General features: G+C 37.1%; 1 protein-coding gene across 2 annotated transcripts in view; it reads right to left on the bottom strand.

Annotated features, from left to right (window-relative positions):
• The window catches only part of lgr4 (leucine-rich repeat containing G protein-coupled receptor 4), a 91,229-nt gene that overhangs the window by 58,647 nt on the left and 18,874 nt on the right, over window positions 1-13,708 (bottom strand). For both annotated transcript variants that reach the window (XM_068222318.2, NM_001353862.1), the window contains exon 3: window positions 3,571-3,642. In XM_068222318.2, coding sequence (XP_068078419.1) covers window positions 3,571-3,642 — 72 coding nt within the window. The remainder of the gene's footprint in view (window positions 1-3,570; window positions 3,643-13,708) is intronic.

Genomic DNA, 13,708 nt, shown 5'->3' with positions numbered 1-13,708 from the left:
TTTTCAGCACATTTCTTAACATAACAGTTTTAATAACTCATTTCTAATAACTGATTTATTTTATCTTTACCATGATAACAGTGCATAATATTTGACTAGATATTTTTCAAGACAATTCTATTCTGCCTAAAGTGACATTTAAAGGCTTAACTATGTTAAGGTAAACTAGGCAAGTTATTGTATAATGATGGTTTGTTCTGTAGACTATTGAAAAAATATATAGCTTAAAGGGGCAAATAATTTTGACCTTAAAAAAGTTCTTAAAAAAATTTAAAACTGTTTTTTACTCAAAACAAATGAGACTTTCTCCAGAAAAAAAAATATATATATATATTATCCGACATACTGTAAACATTTCTTTGCTCTGTTTAACACCATTCGGGAAATAATTAAAAACTAATAAAAAATTCAAAAGGGGGATAATAATTCTGACTACAACTGTAAATAAGCTACAAACATGACGGACACGCAGGACCAATCGTTAAATAGAGGCTTCGGTAAAGATGTTTGTATGACTGTTAATAAATCTCTAGCCCACTGAAAAATATGTAAATCGCATTTTCTGTGTTAGATTTTATCTGCAACAACAATACTGAACTTGTATAAATACGTGTTAGGATATTAACGTCTGAATGCAGAATTATCTAAAGACCTGAGAAGATGTCTCTGCATGAAAGACTCGTGAAGTGGAGATTAATCTGCTGCTTCTTATTAAATTAATATGATAGAAATGTGGAAGATGTGTGGATGATTGACAGGGCTCAAAACTAAACACAATAATGATCTGTTAAGGAGGATGTAGTATGTCCCAAAATCTGCATACTCTTCTTTTACACACTCCAAAGTATATATTTTCTTTCACAAAAAAAGTACATACTCTTAGGGAGTAGTATAAGTATGTGAATTGGGACACAGCATATGGCATGGAAAAAGAGATTGTTTCAGTCCAATACAGTCTAAGTAATTAGTAATTTATTTATTTTTGTCTTCACAAATATTTTTACACAATTAAATTGCTTATTTAAGATAAAACTTACTCTTTTACTTATTTATCTTTCATGTACACATATAGGCAATGTGCATTTAGCTGTTGAGTGGTTACCCTTGTCCAGTATGCGTTTAAAAATAAATCTAAGCCCAGAACATGAACTCCTGACCCCATGATTAACCACACCCATTGTGACCACTGAACCATGAGCAACCTGACAAAGAGCATCTGGCACAAAACAGAGCAGTGCAGGTCCTGGAGACCCCCCGCACCCCCGTCCTGTTCCCAGATAGCACACACTTCTCAAAACTCCAGTTGTCACAGAAACCATTGTTTTGCCCTCCTTCTTCCTGCCATGCATTCCTTCTCACAATGCGCTGAAAAGCAAATTGGCCTTTGACAAAGCGCTGGAGGACTGTTTAGGAACGAGAGCGGAGGAGATTGGAGTGGATGAAAGACACACAAGGGTAAGAAAACACACTCCAATCAAATGAATAAAAAAGGAAAGAGTCAGGAAAAAAAAAAAAAAGAGCGAACAACAAGGGGGAGCCAACTTTTGGAGCTGGTCATTTCAGCCGTCTGGAAGCGCTGGTACCTGATATCACTTAGACAGATGTTATCTGGTCCTCCCGCAGATGGGCAGAAGCGGGATGAGCGAAGAAAAGACAAACATGCAAAAACATCAGACACACCCAGCCAGAGTTCAAAACTGACTTCAGAAGTACTGACAGAGGCACTCCAGAATTTGGTAAAATGGCACGTGTTTGTTCTTTCAACGCCATTAATACACAATGAATGATGTAGCTTCAAAAGCCAAACTGGTGACATCTGATACCCGGAGCACCCTGAGACTCTCTGACTTTGTCTTTAATATTTTGTAAGCTATGAGACTCTTCCAGATGTGATGGTGCTGTGTGTGGCCAAATCTGTCAGTAGTTACTACCAGTAGTCTTCGTACTTTTTTTTTAAAGTATACCCTAAAGGCAATGATATATTTTAGACTTTTTATATTATACATCCCTGGGGTATGAATAATTTCGGGCATGACTGAATATATTATTAAAATGTTTTGTTTTAATTAGAATCACACTGTAAAATTGTATGAGCACACATTTATATTACCTAAAATAAATATGTATTGTATATACAATTAGGAAGGTATTAATGAAATATTGTCAGTAGCAAGTCAGTCTAGCGAGAGTTCATTCCACTGTGGTGACCCCAGATTGGTAGAGGGAATAACCTGAAAAAAATTGAATGAACGAATGAAAGTTAAGTCTGGCCACTGATAATAAACGACAAACCTACCCAGCAGGTACATGACGTCAGATTGACGTTGTTCACCAAAGTCGTGGGACATTGCATTTTGTTTGGAAATGAAAATTGGGTTGACATCAGGCCTACGTCAATGTCCAACAAAGGACTTACATTGCATTTTGTTTGTTTTTCAAGGCAACCTAAAACAACAAAAAATATCACCAAATCACCTAATCAATATGACCTAAATCTAACCTAATATTAATGTCTTATGACATGGTGTGTCATGGGATTTTACAGTATTTCGTATTCTCAAATAATTGTGTAACTGAATAAGTCTGTCCATTATGCTTTTACTAAAACCTCCAAAAAACATTAATTTGACATCATGTACGTTTTTGCACAATGGATGTTGTTGACAAATGGTCCATAAAACAGCATAGGCAAATGCTCAACAAAAATCTAATCTAAAACTAACTTAACCATGCTGACGTATGAACAGGTATGTATTGTATGATACGTTGCAATATAATGTTAGTGTAGGCACATATGGGCACTGTACTTTTTTAAACCTGACCATGTTTATTTGACATTTGATGAGCTCTGATTAGGTCAGTCGTGTCTTGATTAGGTCAAATCTGTGATGATTATGTAACAGGTAGGAGTACTAACATTATATAAACAATGAAAAGAGTTTTGTTGCAACTACATTGGGGCCCTCAAGATCTAATATGCATGTTCATGCGTAACCCAAACAACATTATATTGTTGCGCTATTATACAAAACACAAAGCTTTATCAAAACCATGAGTGATGCTGTCGTACTAAACATCCATGTGGCTGAATTTGAAGTTAGAACTCTTATATAAAAGTAGTCATGTATTAACAGCGTCTGGAAGTCATTTGCTTTCAATGACTTGAGGCTACATGATCAATGGCCTGATCTGAGGCTACATGAGCAACATCAACTGCGTGTCAAAGTTGAGCAGACTTTAATTTGTGCAAATGGACAGCGATGCAATGTGGCGACCAACAAAACAACCGAAGACAATGGAGCACATGTAACCCAACAAGCTGACACTGAAAACAGCAGCGATTTAATGGATGCCATGTGTATTTAGCTTTAAATTAGTTTCCGCAGTTCTATATTTCAAAATCTCAAAATAGGCAAAATATTACGAAATAGGGCAATACTCAAGATTAAAGACATCATCTTTCCATGCTGATTTTTGAGGACAATATCAACCATACATGGAAAAAAAACGAAAAAGAGCATAAGGGATAAAGTACAAAAAGAGAGGGAGAAAAGCAGAATTCACTCTCACAGTTCTTCCAGATACGGCAGGTTTCTGAAGACATTAGCAGGCAGCTCAGTGATGTTGTTCATGCTGATGTCCCTATGGAAACAAAAGAACAAATGCTCTTAGTTAGGGGTTTAGCAGTTGAATTTCTACTGTTTAATACAGCACAAACATTTACATTTTCTGTTTAGATGCATTTTCTTTTTCAGATATAGATTTTCTGGTTGGCTGCGTCACCATTTTATAATGGAAAAAAGGGATCACCGATTATTTATATTGTAATTAGACTCACTTTGGGTTTGACCTGACTTACCAACAAATCTGGCCATGTGTGGACAATCATTTAAAACAGATTTCTTGGTAATGTCATGAGCAGTACTCAATGTATTTTTAACATTTCATAACAAAATACATAAATAAAAAGGCATGTGAAAATATAATGGTATTTCAAACCTTGAAAAACGTTAAGCTGAGTTTAAGTGTATTATAATAATAAAAGTGTAAATGTGAAACAAGTTGACACTTATGATAAAGAAAAGACAAGACTAAAATGACTCATTTGACCTAATTAAAAAATAAACCTAATAAGCTTACATACTGTAAATTATTTCTATTTGATACATTTCTTTGAGCAGTTCCTCCCAGAGCTGATGTTCACGCTTTACAAGTTCAAACAGAGATCTGTATGTCTGTGATGACAGATAAGACCTGAATCCAGATCAGACAGTGAGATCACGAAACAATAATTGAAAAAAGTAATGTGTGTTTGATGACATCAGTGCTGCACTATTTACCTCTCTTGTCATGCAAGTATGACATCAGGGGATTATTTCAAGTCTTTCAATTCAATTTATACTTTTTAACCTTAAACCCACATTGCTGGCATCAAATTTAATGCAACACCAATCTCAATACAATCTTTTACATCAATATACTGCATAATAACGATGACCCCAGATTTTAAATTTTAGCTCTATATATATTTATCTCTATATATTATCTATATATTTAGCTCTATATATATTTAAACATACTGTTGAATTAGCTTCATTTGAACAAATAGATTATTACTGGCGAGGCACTTCTTATCCGTTGTACTTGGCTTTAGGACGCATCTGAAAGCGAAACCTTGTTGTCATAGATGCCATGCCATGCTGCACTACTTGCCCGGTGTGCCAGCAAATTTAAAATGACTAAAGATGATAGACAGGGTGGCAATAACAAAAAGAACTTAACGTTTTGTTCGCATGTGGCTATTTGTCAAATGTGTGCAAATACAATCTCGGGATCGAGATAAAGTTTGTGCTTTAAAGCTTTTAAATGCCACCTTCTCTGTGATGTCTTAAACACCATATTGCTTTTTGGTTCTGCTTATATGATTGGATGTTCTGAGCACGTTATTTTTTCCTATAACCTGGTAACAACCAGTACAGTGAAGAGACGGCAACATGGCGGCAACATCAAATTATGAGATTAAAAGAAAATGAAACGTCTGTCTGTTTCTAACGTCTTGGAAGCAGACATTTACGTAGGTACAACACGACGGAAAACATGTAGTGATGTTTTGCACAGATTGCCATTAGTTCGGCAAGTCAGCCACCTTTTGTTAAATAATTTAGAACTGCAATTATCCATACCGTTTTTTTGTTGTTGTTATTTGCATAGCACTTTGAATTTTGCTAATTTTACATTTATTAACATTTTTAAATATTTAAAGTTTACATTTTTGACACCTAATTTACAATACGTGGTTAAGAAATAGATATAAAAAAAAATTTATTGGTGGGGCCAGTGAAAATTTTGGCAGGGCAGGTAAAAATCTGAACCCAATCGGGCCAATAGAAAAAAATCCTTAGCATTTAATCCTGATGGACACTGACTACAACAGAATCATATGCCGCCATACGGTGCACTCCATTCCAGATGAGTAGAGTCTTTAAAGATGCGTCTCGTACAGAGATTCCAATCATTAAGCATATAACCAATCATTGAGCATATTACACCTTGAAGGCTAAAAATCCTTTTGGAATCAGATCGTGAAATTCTTAAAGATTTCCATCCCATTACAAAATCAATCTTGATATAATTTTCATCCAAAGAGGCAGTGGATAAAAAAAAAAAAAATGAAAAGTCTAGTATACCCAAAAACTCCAAAGAGAAAACTATATAGAGCTAAATCATCTGAATTGAATCAGATCTGTAATGTGCCATTAATCTTTCTTGCTCTCTATACATCTAAGTTTACAGACTCTTTTCTTCTACATAATGAATGTTAATGGTGAAAGGCTTCAAGAATGTTATCAGCATTACTTTTATTATGAATTTTAATGTACATAAAAATTGTATTGGAGTGAACACATGAGAGAAAACTACTCTTTTTTTATTGAGTAAAATCCTCTAGTTCTCTTTTTTTCTTCTCTTATTTTCTATGAAACTATCTCTCTCCTTCTCTCCCTGAGGCACTGAGGCTCAGAGCATAAAGACAGAGAGAGAGAAAGATAGACATGGATAGAAGTAGAGAGAGAGAGAGAGAGAGAAGAGGCTGTCAAGGAGACGGAGAGATAGCATGTAGCAGCATGACAAAAATGCAGGCAGTACACAAAGTGTTTTCCTCTCTCTCTTTCCCTTTTTCCATTTGGGCTGAAAGGTGAAGTGTGTGGGCAGCAAGAGAAGCAAATGGCAGTTCGACAGTGAGAGGTCAGAACACTGACCCTAAAACACCCTCCGTTAGAGACGCCACAACACAAACTCGCCAAAACGAAATGTGAACCAGCACATGTAAATCATAAGAAGTGTGTTTTCATGTGGCATTCTCCTTGTTATACATCTCAGCCCTCTTGTTTATTTATCCTGCAGTATTCCAGCCAGAATTTTGTCTCTGTGTGTGTGTGTCTGTGTGTGTGTGTTTGTGTTTGTCTTTGTTCTGGAGGAGATGCACTGAAGCCCAGGCAGGTTTTTTCAGCTGGGGCCGAGCGAGATCTTGATTAGGAATCCATTATGTGTGGCTTCAAAAGCCAGGCCGCAAACAGTAGACGTGGAGACGGAGCCTAACAAACATGCTACACAAGCTAATGAGGCACATCTCCAACCCTGAAGGATGACAAAAAGCAAGGGACGAGAGAATCCGCCATCTTGGATTTTATTTGCAAGGGCTGTCTTGGGTCTTGAAAGCATATACATGAACATAAGGGCCTCTGGCCACACTGTGTATCAGATTACCCCCCATCACAAGCTCCCAAAGAGGCCTCTCAATCCCCCTCGCAGCTATGACCCTTCCATTGCTACGCTATCTTTTTTTTTTTTTTTTGATCTGAGGTTACCTGCCCTATCCAATTACCCTTCAGGCTGCTTTCAATGGACCAAGTAGCACCAGAACACTCCCCTTTTCTCCTCTCATTCCTTATCACTTGCTCTTTCTCTCTTTCTCTCTCGGTGGCGTCCCTGGGCCCCTATTTGTGCAGCGGTCCCGGTGGTCCTCTGGATACATTATGTATTACTGACAGTCCTGTTCCTCCTTTACTCACACACACACACACACACTCACACACACACACTCCTCCACACCCGCAGCCTTTCGCCCCACTGCAGACTCTCTCAGTCTTTTGGCTGGGGTGCCTGGGAGCAGGATGAGAGAGAAAGAGAGAGAGAGAAAGAAGAGTATGTGTGTTTGGGTCTGTGAATGTGATCTCTATCCCCGAGTAGCAGGTTTCCTCATTAGGGGCCAGGGGCCGCACTGCAGTGACAAAGACAGGGACGGAGACAGAGGCCTACTGGAGCCTTCACTGAAGGAAACTCTATCCTATGAGACTGATAACGCATGCTCTTAAAGACTGTGTGCTTTTCACTGGATGACTCCATTTCCACAGCATTTTAAGTTATGCTGAAATAGCACAATTGTTATTTGTGCACTAGGATCTGGACCGAAAAGTGATACGTCTCATTCTTATGACACCAAAATCAATTACAAATGTCTCAAACTTCTATACTGATGTGGAATGATTTTGACTAAGAAACTGCAAATAAATTTCATTTTTTTTTATAAAAAGTATTTCATAAAGTATTTTATATAGTATTTTTGTCGAATTTACTTTAATAGCAATATAATTTAATTAATTATTAATTATATATGGGTGACGCAGTGGCGCAGAAGGTAGTGTCGCCTCACAGCAAGAAGGTCGCTGGTTCGAGCCTTGGCTGGGTCAGTTGGCATTTCTGTGTGGAGTTTGCATTGTTCTCCCAGCATTCGAATGGGTTTCCTCCGAGTGCTTCGGTTTCCCCCACAAGTCCAAAAAAATGTGCTACAGGTGAATTGGGTAAGCTAAAATTGTCCATAGTGCATGTGTGTGAATGAGAGTGTGTGGATGTTTCCCAGCAATGGGTTGCAGCTGGAAGGGCATCCGCTGCTCAAAGCATATGTTGGTAGTTCATTCCGCTGTGGCGATTACAGAATAATAAAGTGACTAAGCTGAAAAAAAAATTAATGAATGAGTGAATAAAATACCTGCTCGTTTCTGCATGTATATATAATTTTTTTTTTCATGGCGACATCGTGGCTTAGTTGTTAATACTGTCACCTCACAGAAAGAAGGTTGCTGGTTTAAGTCCTGACTGAGTCAGTTGACATTTCTGTGTGGAGTTTGCATGTTCTCCCCATGCTTGCATGGGTTTCCTTCGAATGCTCTGGTTTCCCCTATAAGTCCAAAAACATGTGGTATAGGTGAATTGGGTGTGCTAAGTTGTCCGTAGCCTATGTGTGTGAACGAGAGCGTATTTAATAAGCGTATAGATTAATAAAGGGACTAAGCCGAAAAGAAAATGAATGAATGAATCACTTTCAACAGTGTTTTATTAAAATTCAAAGGGTTTTCTTTAAAATGATACAACATTTTTGCATTTACATCTCTGCATGTGGATTTGGGAAGCTTGTAAACTTGGGTAGGCAAAATCCAGGCAGAAACACCCAAATAGCATTTAACTTTAAGAGTTCAAAACAATACATTGTCTGGGTTGGCATGATACAGTACAAAAACAGTATACAACATTATTTCAAATAAACAGTAACTAAAAGAACTTAAACATCAAATAAATTAAAGTTACTTTGTTATACTGAAAAAAAGTAATAATTTAAACATCAAAATTTGACAGGCAAATATCAAAGACCCATAACGCAATTCAAATGCCTAAATAAATCCATACAATTTTTAGTCTTGCAATTTTCCTTTTTTTGCTGGTGGTGTTCATAACCGTGTACTCAAAACTCAAAAAAATATTTAAAATGTGTAATTTTGTTCTTAGAAAAAATTAAAGTCATACATTCAGAAAGACATAACATAATTGTCTTTTTTCCATTCTATTAAAATACTGCTATCAGGTTTATAAAATATATTATATTATGAAATATTAATTTATATTATAATATGTTAAATATATTCCTATTTTATTTTTCATATTAATAAAAAAAATAGCCAAAACATTCTGATCTCATTGCAGGCGTAAACAATCTTGTAACACCAATGGAAAAAAAGATAATCTAATGTAGAAGCTCTCTCTAATGTAGTACCTGCAGGGTGTTGTGAAGGTAAAATCCGGCAACAAGCTCAAACAGTTGAGGATTTCAGCTCACAAATGCAGATACAATTTGGCATTGTCATGAAATTACTAACTCTAGAAAAACAAATAAGGACCACCCTAAGCGCTACAGATGGAGCGTGACTGAATGGAAAATACATACTACAAACATGGAAGGAAGAAGAAAAACCCTTGTGTTAGGAGAGCTCAGAAACATGTCAAGTCTCAACAGAGCACTGCAGCTTTTCTGCCTGTCAGTAATAGTAACAAAAATACAGCAGGAAAGAGAAAGAAGCCTAGTTAAACTCGTGCTATAGGACAGAGAACATTGATTTATGAACGACAGCCTCATTTTCTATGAGGGTAGCGTCATTCCCTCACTCTAAACCAACAGTTATTCTTTAAGAGCTTAACGTGAGACGTTCACTCTTAATCACTCTGAAAGCAGCACAACAAGCTTGTTTGTCCACAACCTTAACACTCAGGGGCAAATTCGCTAAACGTTTACCACTCAGCATGAAAAACTTGAGCAAATCGCAAACTACATGAATTCCAGTTTCATGAAACCTTCAACCGCACACACACACACACAAACACACACACAGACACACACACACACACACACACACACACACACACACACACACACACACACACAAACACACACACAGACACACAGACACATACACACACACAACTGCCAATTTTCATTCATTCATTTTCTTTTCGGCTTAGTCCCTTTATTATTATTATTATTAAGAACCGCCAACTTATCCAGCACGTTTTTACTCAGCGGATGCCATTCCAGCCTCAACCCATCTCTGGGAAACATCCACACACACTCATTCACACATTCTACCCAATTCATCTGTACCGCATGTCGTTGGACTGTGGGGGAAACCGGAGCACCCGGAGGAAACCCAAGCAAATGCAGGGAGAACATGCAAACTCCACACAGAAACGCCAACTGACCCAGCCGAGGCTAAAACCAGCGACCTTCTTGCTGTGAGGCGACAGCACTACCTACTGTGCCACTGCTTCTCCTTCATGAAACCTTTAAAAAGATAATATTGTTAAAGCAAGGCAAGGCAGCAGATTCAACTGTGAGGCGAAATGGTGGCTAATTGCCCGTTTCCACTGAGTGGTATGGTACGGTTCAGTACAGTATGTTTCAGTACGCTTTTATGGCCATATCCACTGTCAAAAGAAACCAGAAGCAAACAGTACCATACTACATTTTGGCTACACTTTTGAAAGAGTACCTAGCAAAACAAAAGCATACCAAAAGGCGGAGCCAGATGCACAGCTAAATGCTATTGGTTAACAGAGATACGTCACTAGCTTGTGCACACACCAGGAAAATGAATACAAAAGAAGCACCTGTTTTAATTATACAGCCGAGACATTACACCGTAATAATATACACATTAAATAACGAGCCATGGTTGACCCAAGCTTAAACAAACCTTGTCGTCGTCTTGATGAACACCCACAAAACCAAGAGGAAGAGCAGAATCTACCCTGTGCATCGTTGTTGTTTACAAGGCCATCTAAAGCGCGAGCGGTTTCACTTTCTCAAGAGAGTTTGCGTGCACGTATATATTTAAAATAGCAAACTTCTTAATTTTATGATAATAACGTTCGCATGATTATTGAAGAGCTTCTAACATTCGATCCTTTCAGAAACGGAAAAACTTGAGAATGAAGCGCGAAAAAACAAAGGAGAAGCCCAACAAAGCAAAGGAGCAAGTGATTTTTGAGCAACCTAAATCATAACACAAACTCTCATGTTTAACCTTTTGGACTATTATGATCTCAGAATGACGGAATTACTTTCTAACTTTTACAAGCTTACATGTGCTGGTGAAGATTAAAGGTACAGATGAGAGGTTTGCACTTACTGTGGGCTATATGTTGCGTGTTGTTTTTGAACCCAAATAAGGACTAAATGTATGCTGTGTGTAGTTTATCTGTAATTGGTAACATATCGGAGACTGTAAGGGTCTGTATGTGTTCATATATGTTGCATTTATTTATTTATTAATTTATATAATTGCAGACATTACAGTAGGCTTTGTCATTGATCTGCAGTTATAATCACATCATGTTCATAGAAGGGTTAGTAATGAACATTTATACACAAGTATTTATGAGTATAAAGCATTTGTTTTGTGAGAAGCGCTTCACATATAATATGTGAACGACCCATACAGCTTTACTGTAGACATTTCCTCGAGCGGGAAAGACGTTAACTGAAACTTTCTGTCGTACACCAAGCCCATTATTGGTACTCTGTTGGCAGTGGAAACACAAGCCTGATAAAGTTGACCCGCATAAACCCATACCATACCACTGAGTAGAAATGGGCCATAAATTCTTAGCACGGTTGCTAGTTTGAGTCCTGAATGAACCAAGAGGCCTTTTTGTTTGGAGTTTGCATGTTCTGTCACATGTAAAATGACAAAAATTCAACATGATTTTCTAAAGATTTTTCTAATTTTTACAACAATATTACCAAATACATAGAGCTTTTTCAAAAAGCTTCTCAAAAAACTCAATATGAATGGAATGTTAGACCAGTTTTCAAACAAAACCTATGAGCAGACAAGACCTTAGAATCAACCTGCAAGTCTTGGAATTGTCTTAGATTAATGGCATTCGCCGATTTTCAACAGTTTTCAACAAGTTGAAATATGTTTTGACTGTAATGTTTCCTGATTAATGTGACTCAATTTCACTTGAAGGGATAGTAACCAATTTATTCCCTATTTCCTCACCCTCAAGTGGTTTCCAATCTTTAACAAAAGAAGATTTTTTGGAAAATATTTTAGAAAAGGCAATTAGCAGTTGATGTTCACAGGAGAAAGTCAATTGCCACCGATTTTCAAAATTCTTTAAAATATCTTATTTTGTGTTTGACAGATTTTGTTCATTTTTTTTCTTTTGGTGAATCAGATGGTAAAACAAAGCAGTGTCCCTAAGCATTTGCAGGAATGTGCTCAACAGCAGTTCCTCTCTGCAGGCTAAACTCCTCCGCTCAGACTCTGAGGGTTAACTTTTACATTTCCACTGCATCAGTGAAACATGGGTGCATCCGCATGTCGGCAAACCACAGCAGCACCACAGCAGGCCTTTCAGTGGCCACAGCTGCCCACAGAGCCCCACATCACAGCTGAGCCTGCCCGCTCACAGCCCTGCCAAGCCCTGAAGGAGCCCAGCCACAGCCTGCCCCATGATAAGGCCTGGAGATGTGATTGTTGAGCGCGTGTGTGTATGTGTTTTATGGCATGGGTGGGTCTCATTTACCCACTGGCTTTTGGGCCACAAAGGGTGAGGCGTTTCTGTGACAACATCCCTTTGATTGACAGCTCTGCAAATGATGTGTTTTAAGGAACAAGGCTAAAACGTTTAGAAATGTGCTCATGAAACAAAGACACATTTCATTCTTTTAGATTTAAACAAGGGGTGTCCAAATCAGTTAATGGGGTCACTGTGCTCTACAGTTCAGCACAGTTTAAACCCACCTGAACCAGCAAATTAACATCTTCAGATTTCCAGACATCAGAAACTTCTAGGCAAGATGTTGGAGCTTGTTTGAACCTAAAATCTACTGGAAAATTATTGGACTTTTAAATTATGAGTATAAACTATGGAAGAATGAGTATATACTATGGGTGCACATGTAATAATATTCAATAAATTGCTAAATCAAATTTAAGACAAAAAAAAAATCTGTTAAATAGATTTTATAATAAATACCATTTTTTACAGTATGTTTCCATCCACCTAATTTTATGTGAATTTTTGATATACGCATAAAAACTGTCGATAGAAATGTAAAGATGTGCGTAAGTTTTGAAAATGTGCATAAAAAGCATATGTGCATAATTGAGTAATTTTTTTATTTACCAACAAAAGATGCATATAAACTATGATTGAAACCCTTTTACCGAGCAAATTTAGTATGTGCATTAAAAAGTCATGTGATTTTGTTTTAAGATATTATGTAATGATAAAGGTGTGTGTGAATGGGTAAACCAGCAGGCTGAGCACACTATAAAACATAAAATGTTGTTTTGTCTCACAACTTCAAACGCCACCAAGCATTCATTGCATGTCTGAGTCGCAAGTTATTTATTAAATAAAGAAAAGATTGACGCAGTTTCTCCTATTGGCGGGAGTTAATCAGGAAGTGATGATTTTTTTCTCTTTGACTTGTTGGATGCAAACACTGCTTTATTTATTTGCACCTTTTTTGGTTCGATGTTCCTGTTTTATGCATAAATTTATTTTGAATCTTTGGATAAGCGCAGTTTGAACCTAAATTTTGAATTTAAGTGCTAGTAAATTCTCCCATATCCCATAACTAAAGAAAAACAAACTAACTGATCAATTTTCATTGTGCCCTTATGTGTTTCTGGATTTTTCAAATCAGGAGCACATGTGCTGGTAAAAAGTAAACATCAAATGTAAATAAGACAAATTACAGATTATTTTTAACATAAAATGTTAATACATTTAACTTATGGGATTGATTAAAAATGTGTGCAAAACCAGCAATCCTGCACCGAGTTTGAGGGCCAAAGCAGAGCTC

The sequence above is a fragment of the Danio rerio genome, chromosome 7, assembly GCF_049306965.1.
Source record: "Danio rerio strain Tuebingen ecotype United States chromosome 7, GRCz12tu, whole genome shotgun sequence".
Taxonomy (NCBI): Eukaryota; Metazoa; Chordata; class Actinopteri; order Cypriniformes; family Danionidae; genus Danio; species Danio rerio.
Note: the sequence above shows the minus strand (reverse complement) of the source record. Positions and strands in the feature narration are given on the sequence as shown.